Source organism: Fusarium odoratissimum (genome assembly GCF_000260195.1).
Source record: "Fusarium odoratissimum NRRL 54006 unplaced genomic scaffold supercont1.85, whole genome shotgun sequence".
Taxonomy (NCBI): domain Eukaryota; kingdom Fungi; phylum Ascomycota; class Sordariomycetes; order Hypocreales; family Nectriaceae; genus Fusarium; species Fusarium odoratissimum.
This window is the reverse complement of record NW_022158749.1, coordinates 43,985-53,592: the sequence shown is the minus strand read 5'-3', so window position 1 is coordinate 53,592 and position 9,608 is coordinate 43,985. Positions and strand designations below refer to the sequence as shown.

At 49.3% G+C, this 9,608-nt stretch overlaps 1 protein-coding gene across 1 annotated transcript; it reads left to right on the top strand.

The window, feature by feature from the left end:
- Window positions 1-1,214: 1,214 nt before the first annotated feature.
- Window positions 1,215-2,043, top strand: FOIG_16495 (uncharacterized protein; the record flags this gene model as incomplete). Its single annotated transcript, XM_031217956.1, has 2 exons — window positions 1,215-1,772; window positions 1,828-2,043. 2 exons carry the CDS (start codon window positions 1,215-1,217, stop codon window positions 2,041-2,043), a joined length of 774 nt encoding a protein of 257 aa, XP_031052344.1.
- Window positions 2,044-9,608: the final 7,565 nt, after the last annotated feature.

Here is a 9,608-nt window from a genome sequence, read left to right as displayed (position 1 = left end):
CTATCCGTAGCAATAGAATCTATCCCGCCCGAAGCGTTCCCCGTTCACCTGTATTCCCGAGCCTGACCCGTGACAAAAATAATATTTTGATATAAATATACTTTTTAACATTAAAATTATTTAAAATTAAAGCTCTTATACACTTAATAATAAGCGCGTAAAATGGTTTAATATTAATACTACTTTTAAGAAAAGATTACCCTGTTCTGCATTGTGTGTCTGGTGGTTCCTGGTGGTTGACGGCAAGACATACTCGTACCCAAGGCCAGAAAAGACGATAGTAAGTCAACTTACCTAGTTAGCCATTCAAAAAGAGATCTCGGTCAAAACGTCAACGCCATCGCATCTTTTCCTTATCAGTGATCTTTGCCATAGAGACATGCCTGCTTGATAGTGCCATCAGCTAGCTTGTGAAGCGAGCCGGAGCAACACAAGAAGGACCCATGAAGCCTTTTCAGTAAGTTCGTTCAATGCCGATCCCTGCCGTGAAGTGGACAAGCCGTGTGCGTCGATGCTTCATTTCCAGGCCGTGAGAGCGACCATGACAGTACCATGCCGTCATGCGGACTGCGCGCTCCGCCAGGTATTGATGGCCCGCGCGATATTCCTCTTCTCAAGCTGTAGTGTACTTTGTATACTTTGAAGAGTACCTCCCACTATTACTTGCTTTTGTGCATAAGACTTTGCCTTCGCGTATCCCTGTCTGCCCCTGGTGTTGTTGTCTCTTTACGCTTGACAGGATACGGTGGAGAGACGGATCTATCACAGGTTTTCATGCTTGAGCTCGCTTGTTATGGTGCTCCACCCAGGCCATTGCAGCTGGCGGCTGGAGATCGCGCGTCCTACCCTCTGCAGGCTGCTGAGACAAGGATTCAGGGGTAGGCACAGTTCCACATCGCGCTAACCTCCCATGCAACAGGGGAATACCATCCGTGCGCCTTGGTCCGGGTTCTGTCAACTTCCAACCCCCCCTGCAGCTGATATACTGCGACTGTCATGACGAGGCTGGGAGGTGGTAATATTCGCAGGTTGCTGCTGTTCGCTGTTGCGGCTGTGGCACAGTACTCTTCAATCAACATAACATTGATTCACAATAGCTTGATACCCTTGGGTTCCGATGATATCTTTACTTTCTGCTGCACTAGCATCTCTCTTCCAACCTCTTGCTCGCTCTTAGTCATTATTGCCAGCAATCTCTGGTTGCGCGAACCAACATGGCTCCCCAAACGCGTGGCCAAAACCGCAGCCTACACCAATCCTTCCACCACTTCGCCCGCCTCCCCAACGAGCTTCAAGCCATGATATGGCAGTATACACTTCCTGGCCCTCTTATCTATTACCCAAAGACATTACCACGAGTCCCTGGGCGATCTAATGTTTTCAAGTACCCTCCTGTCCCAACTGCATTTCAAGTCTGTCGGCTGTCTCGGTATGTAACTGGTCGCAACATGAAGAAATTCAGACTCGGTTCATCAAATGTACCGGTGGACAATGATTCGGAGCCCTATGGATATTGCTGCCCCGTCCTCGACATTCTTGTCGTCGATGCTCGCCTGTACTATAGACTTGACAGGAACTTTGGAACTCACCCCTTCTTGGCTGTGGCATTCATAATTAGCCCCAACTGGTATCCTGGCGACTCCGAGATCCTCCCAATGACACACCTCGCCACCAAGATCATATTCGCGACATATGAACGTATCAAAGGCTTTGAAAGTCATTGCTCCTGTTCCAAAGATATACCCGTTGGCCTGCCCAAGTACTTCAAAATGGTAAGGCCATATGCCGCTTCATGTGTTGAGAAACATTTGTACTGACTTAAGCAAGGGGGACATAATCCGAATGACAGGGTTAGAGGATATATGGAGTAGCAAGATTCCCCAGCAAGTAGCTGAGCGCAATCTGTGCGTGCCAACTCTCTATGGGGCTATGATCCCTATGGCCTGCGAGTGTCCTGGAGTCAGGAAGAGAATGGGACACAGGGTTCAAATGATAAATGATGCAAAGTCGAGGAAAGGCAGATTGAGGAAGAAAACTGCCTAGCTGGGTTGAAAGCGAAAGAGGCAGACATAGACCTGTGGTTCTTCGTCTCGTCAGGGTTTGATCATGTCGACTGCAAGACGGTAAGAATTCCTTGTCGGCTTGCATCTTTGATAACTACTGATGAATCTCGCAGGTACTTTGGTGCTATCGTCGGTCTTTAGGTTCAACAGCCACGTTGCTGTCGACCTTCAAAGCTATTGCTGGTGTTTGGAGACCTTGGAGTTATGATGTCTTCTGGCCATCATACAAGAAGCATATCCCAACGGCGCATGCGTCTCTGTGTTCAAAAAGCATACATTCGGCTTCATCAGACCAGTCTTAACTGGGTTATTGGCCTGGTCGTGTTCCGCATGTCAGCGCATCGATATCCTCACCTCCTACTGTGTCTTGGCATTTTTCCTTACATTTCGTGTTGATAGACAGGCACCATACTCTGTATATGTGTCACCAGGCCTAAATTTAGAATGTTGAAGATCCTGTCAATCTTTTAATAGGTAAAATGACGAATTTCGAGTCGTGAAACGTGAGACGGGACGGATTTTATTAGACTGGTTGCTGACGACGAGATAATCGTGTCCAAGAAGTAGTAAATAATTAGCAACTAGAACGTGTTGACGGATTGGGATAGAATTGCGAATCCGATCAAAATCTAGGACCTGATCATGACCCGAATTCCGACACAGCCACGGCCATGCGCCAGTCCGGGGCATGAACGGCAGTATCAAAATCAAGATCAACACCATGAAGGTCGACCACATGATCAACAAAATCTTTTGAACATAAGATAGGTGCTTGTTGATAAGCTAGAACAGGACACAAGCTCAAGCATAGACGTGACTACGTGCTGGTCGTGGGCAAGCGCGAGATGGCCCGGGCAGACTAGACTGTCGCTCTGGACTCCATCGAGAAGGTGATCGAGATCCAAGGCGTCATCAACTTCGATTTGAAGCACTTCGATGCCGGTACGGACTAGAAGACGGACAGAATCGCGGTCATGGACTTAGAGAATATTATGAATGGTGTTGACTACAAGCATACGTGCTCATCTGTTAGCTCGATAAATTTGACGACTCCACTCAGAGACTTCTTCAGGCCCAGGTCCCAATTCCTGAGCTCCAGCACATCCCTTCATGTACTATAGAGCTCTCTGGGCAATGGCCGACCAGGCATAATAGAATTGCGTATGTGTGTACAAGGGAGCTTTGGAGTTTTCTATCATGGCTAATGTCTCTGTTAGTCAAGATTAGACTATGTCTAGTAAGTCTCTATGATGACCTTCAGGGGGGGATATAGTGCCTCTAGTCCAATCACTCCAGAGAGCTTCTTCAATGTTTTTCGTTAGCCCACAGGTATTGTCAGATCCCGGCTGCGGGGGAAAAGTGACAGAAAGACCAAACCGACATATACTGCGTGTTACAGAGACTTCATATGCCAACCCGTGTCCCTATGGGAAGAGGAACTCGTTCAATTAATGTACCAGTAGTCACCAGGAGCGCCATTTCGTATGTGTAGTTCGTTGCATCACATCCCGCACCCAATGAGCTACGCATTGCGTGTCGGTGCGGGGCGCGTCTAATGCGGCGCGTCTACCAAACAGATCAAGCGGAGAGGTTCAAATGACCGTGGGATGAAATCAGTAGATAGTCTATCCATCCGTTCCTGTGAGGGCTGAGAAATCAACCACTTGTCTGATGACTAGGGCGTACCTCGTTACCCCGACAGCCCGATCACCAAATGCAGGTGTTGTATTTTCCTCTCAATGGATCGCGGGCAAAAGCAGACTTTTTGGGCTACGTCATGTTGCTCCCATTACCCCGCACGACCCGCGTCCAATCTTTTGGACGCAAGGTTCTGAAGCAGGGGACGAAAAGTAAGAAGTACGAATTTACACATTAGGAGTAACCATAAACATCACGTACTGGGAATGCTATGCTCCATCGCTAGGCTGAATTATTTTGAGGATTTCTCAGCCTGTATGCTAGATGTGTGTTGGGGATCCAGAGGCCGGTACCAATCAGGTGGCCTGTTCATTTCTATTGATGCTTGAAAGGCACACGGTTCTTGTATTATATATGAAGCAATAGCAATGCCTATTCGTAAACACGCAGTTGATTCAGTCGCTGGCCAGATGTTATCGATACAGTCTGATCAGGTCACATATGTTCTCGATATAGCTCGAGCCATGGTGAACAGGAAGACACAATCTGAGTTCAATTACAGGCAGGTCACTGCAACCCACCAGACGGAAAATGGTGCATGATCATCGCAATCCAGATTGAGTACTGGCTTGAGGCTTGTAGCAGCCTGCTGGGGTAATTGTGCGCTGGCTTCGGCAATAGAATCTCGAACCACTAAAACGTAATGTCGGAATCGCGCCGTCTTTTCAAGATCTTTTCTGTCGGTTTCGCTTGCTTGAAAGGGCATGATGGAAAGGGGCAGATTAAACCAAACATTGGTACGGCAATTGAGAGCGTAGGCCCGGCCATGTTGACCAGCAGCCCGAACGCACAAACGACCAAGTTCGGCTATAACTGCATCCAGAAGGTCGAAGCCACTTCTCGTCAATGACAGGATGACGTGCGCGGGCGAGAGCACAGCTCTTCGCGTGAGACGTCACGGTCAGGCGTTCTGAATCGAGAAGACTACCCTTGACCAGCCCGAGAACATATTTCTGCCTACAATACCACCAACCGACATTGCGCCTTGGTCTTCGGACCTTGACGCGCCTTAACCCTAGCCCTTCGCGCCGTTCCATCGAATTGGCGTGTATGTGTCTGGTGGACCAGGCGCCAACTCATCGTCCTCCTCAGCGGCCGCTTGTCAATCTGGCTCGTGGCAATTTGGCGTATCCTTCTACGAGGCAAGGCCAGCGACCGATCGACATTCCTGTAGATGGTGCGTGCGTAGTTTCGCGACAGGCGAGTAGTCCGATGATGCCCATCGTTCGTTTTCTAGGGTAGAACACAATGTCGATTCAAAGTCCTCTGTTCACCCCCCCGTCGTTCTGCGGGCGGACCAAGAGCCACGGGGATGAGCGCCAAACCTTGACCGACGCCGCGCATATTTATCTGTAGCTTGTTTGTATTGGCCGTTTCGGTAGCAGGCTCGATCTCGTCGATGATCAGGCGTCCGCCGTGGTGTCGATGGGGTCTCCCTGTCAATATTTCCTCGGCGACGTAGCTGAGGGCATCGGAGGGGGTCATTTGAGCGTGTTCTCGTATGCTATCTATCGGCCGTTGAGCACATTTTGTTCCGAAAGCCGACCAGGAGATTTCGATTCTCAAAAGCGGGGTGTTTGGGAGGAAACGATTCGTAGAGCTTACTGAAAGTGGCCATCTGTTAGTCACGAAAGTCGGGCCATGGCGTCAGCTTTTCAGGACACCACTTATCACACGGATCTGAGCCCCTGGAAGGTAGCTTTGGATCTGTTTCGGTGGAAAGGCGAGACAAAACAGAGGCGTGACAAGCCACAATGTATTCGTCAACTGTCGTCAGTCGGGTTTGTTCCTGGCGCTTCGGCGCGTTGCGGTTCCCTGTCGGCCAATGACGCGCCTCCTTCGCATTCTACTGAGCTTCTCGCACGGGCTCTCTTGAACAGCTCGTTTACGGCGATTCGTCCGTGATGCATGAGATTGTTGTTGTGACAAGATGCGGTTGTGAAGAGCGGATGTTGACAATAGAAATGTATGTTTGTGTTACGAAGCTTGATCTAATTGAAATGAGGCTTGTAGAGGGCACCCTGTTCAAAAATTATTTGTCAGCATGCGGGGCTTCAGGAGCCCCTTCCCCCACTCAACAAATTCCATTTATTTACTCCGTAGTGAGATCTCAGAAATCCCATGGTCAGTGGCAGCAAGACTTCAACTCTTTTCGCGGTGCCTCTGTAATGGTTTCTGACCATTCTATCCTTTTATCACTTTGGTCTTTGCTACGTGGAATCGAACCAGGCGAACTGACCATACGATTTAAATGAAAAGAAAGTCGAGAATGCTGTTGATGCTAAACCCGGCACGTCTACATCATCGCTTCCATTATTTGTATCGGAGAAAGAAGACTCGTAGCTTGATATGCCTGTTCGATTGCCGTGTCTCGGGACACGAGAATATCGCCATTTAAGAGGGTAAGGAAGGTCAAATGGTTTGACCATTACACGGTCACCCAGTTGAATAACCGACTAGTGAGTGGTCTAATTAGTTCATTAGGCACAATGATCTACGATTGGGCCCATTCGAGACCAAGTATTACAATTTGGTGCCAAAGCTCTGCGCTCTGCTCGGTGAATCCGTACTTTCTTCACGTCGACTCACCATGTCGCAGAGCATTGCCAGATGGATGCTTCATACTGATCACCGACCCCCAGTCTCGTGAGCTAACTTGCCGACTTTGTCTCCGCCAATTTACTTGAAACATTCTCCTTCGTCACTGGTGAAACAGGAGGCCACGACTGCCAGTGGAATGATCGCCGACATCAGATATGGAAGCACGGCCGAGAGACCAAAGAAAACCACGAGAGTCGACTTTCTTTGACTCTCATAGCGAACTCAGTCCGTACCTAAGTCGGTATTGTTGTTGTATTGCTGATGATTTACGTGTTGTGGCCGGTCAAACATCATCACTAGGTTTGCGATGGAAACGGGTATGAAAAGCATTGATTCGAACTGCTCAAGGACTTGGCCAAGTGCAGCCAGAGCCGTGTCGGCTGGAATACCTGCGGTCTTGATGGGGTATTTCAGGAGCCGGATGTGTTGATGTGTTTCGACTACAGGCTCAAGGTTCTGGTGCTGGTGATCTCCGTTATGTCAGTATCAGGCATCGGATATCCTTCTACTATCATTGGTATTAGACTCTCAAGTGGACTTGATAAACCGTTACGATTCCATCTTGGAGCGCTTGGTATTTATAACAGCGTAAACTCACGAGCAAAGACCCATCTGATACGGCGTGATGTTGCTTTATCGACCCATGCCTGTAAGTAATGGTTGCTATGAAACGTTGACGTTCAGTTGAAGACGTCTCAGAACTACTGCAACTCTACGCACTGCTGTTGCCACTTGCAACTAGCTTAAAAATTGAGGAGATTAGCAAGTGCATCGTTGAGCTTTGTGTTCAAAACACTTGTGACTCATTCAGTGAAGCTTTATTTAACTGAAAGCTTAGTCCTGATTATGACCGAATCTCCAACAGACAAGCTTTTCCGCCCAACGCCACCAGCCCGTCTAACTTTTCCTCTCACAACTCTTCGACCAGCACAGTCATCACTCACCGCTTGACTCATCATAAGGGATATTGGAGGTTTATCTGCTCCCACAAGTCCACGACGTCATGCGCCTAAGCCGGGTTTTCCTTCGCTTTCTTGAGCCTCTTCGTCGTTGTTTAGCAGCAACTTTCGTGCGCGCCGGGGATCACTCTTCTGGTGTCGTAGATGGTTGCAGCTGCACATATAGGCATCGTATGCGAAGTAGACGAGGTTCGCGAGGACAATATCTTCGACGTTGCCTTCTCCGATATCCTTACAGAGTCTCTTGTAGCTGTCTTTGCCGCTGATCCGTAGCCATGGCTGCGGAGGCAGGTTCGCGATGTCGCATGGTGTAGGATATGTTGAGAAGTGAGGAGGCGACACAGGCCGCTTACCGATCAGCTGTCGTACGGTCGCAGTGAAGTCATCTTGAGAGTGTTATCTTGAGTTGACAGACTTGCTTCCATCGGGCATCTTACCTTGTGTGTGTTTTGTGTGCTTTGAGCCTGATCATCTTCACGGAAGAGCAGCAGCCACTTGTTTATACGCCTTTGGAGTCAGTCATCAGGATATCTAGCTTTTCAGCCAAAAGCAAGATCCTAGGCAACAGTGAGGGCAACGAGTATTTTGCCCGTATGTGTTTATTGGTGTTCTTTACCTTTGTGCCCTTGGGGCTAAAGCCTCTTTTAAACTCCTAACCTTAACACAGCAATCGGCCGAGGCCTTCCTCCAGTGGGTTGAAAAGGTAGACCCAACCACCTGGATCGTATACTCAGACGGCTCATTGTCCTCGGAGGGAGTAGCCAGCTGTGGCTTCGCCATTCACCAGAAGGACCTCTCCATCTGCGAAGGGTCGGGCCGTTAGAACCTGCCGAGGTCTTTGACGCTGAAAGGTCTTTGACGCTGAAGCTACAGGAGCACTGGAGGGCCTCAAGGCCGCTCTGAACCTACTATGATTAGCGGCACGGCACATTGTAGTCTATCTAGACAACCTGGCAGCCGCCGCACGCCTACGGGGCACATCGTCCGATCATTCGCAAGCAGTCTTCGTCGATTTCCAGGCGTGAGCAGCATCACACGGAGCGACACAAGTGCGCTGGATACCTGGAGGCGGTGCTTGACATCTCAGTTTCGGCGTCAAAACAGGAAGAAAGGATTCTGTTCAAGAGTGCACCCTGGAAGGAGATCAACAACGGAATAGCGAACACGCCAAGGGATAGGCCGATGGGAGTTACGGTGCAGCAGAAGACGAATCGGTTGACGTCGGTGGTCTCGGAAACGGTCCAGACCTGAGAGCCGAGAGCCAAACCGTCCCCATATGTAAAGTGGTGGTGGACCGATGATCTCACACAGCTGTGGCACGCTTACACACACTGGAGGAACAGAGCGTGGACCGCGAGCCGTGCCAGTCAGACTTCCTCAGACCTCGAGAGGTCTGCAACAGCAGCACCACGATTCCATCCGACATCGCAAGATGAACCATTGGAAAGAGTTCCTAGCAGATAATAAAAACATCTGGAAAGCAGCCAAGGGCGTCAAGTTTTGAAAAGCGCCAGGAGAAGACGGACTACCGGCGATCGTCTGGAAACAGATCTGGCTGTCGGTCAAACACAATGTTCTCGATATCTTCCAAGCATCATTAGAGGAAGGCGTGATACCGAAAAAATGAAGACATGCTCGAGTCATCCCGCTCAAGAAACCAGGAAAAGACGACTACACGATTGCGATAGCCTAGAGACTGATCTTTCTTCTTCCTACGCTGAGCAAAGTGCTGGAGTCGGTGGCTGCTGAGAGAATGTCTTATGCGATAGAGGCTCACGGGCCTTTCCCGACTAACCATTTCGGCACGCGAAAACAGCGCAGAACAAGCGCTCGTACTCGTGCAAGACCATATCTTCTCAGCCGCTCGCCCCACGTCGTGAGTCTGGCCAGTTTCGTTGTCAAGGGAGCATACATTGGCATGTGCAAAGTGAGGTTGTTACAACTGATGAAGGCACCAGGGGTCCCAGACGATCTCCTGCGTTGGGTGGGTGCATTTTACTCTGAGCGAACGACAACCATCATGATTAATAGATATATGTACCAGATCATGGAAGACACGCCTATTGATGAGTGTTTGTGTGGACATGTGAAAGAAACGGTAGAGCACTTCCTCTTCCGATGCGTAAAGTGGACGACACTGCGCGACGGGGCAGGAGGCTGGGTCTTGGGGTATAAATGGAGGGTCTCCTCCTAACCTGACCTTTCAACCTCTCACAAATTCTTTTCTTTGTGATTATCGAGTGCCTTATTCATTCACATAAGGGCCACCGTAATTCATTCATTTAAG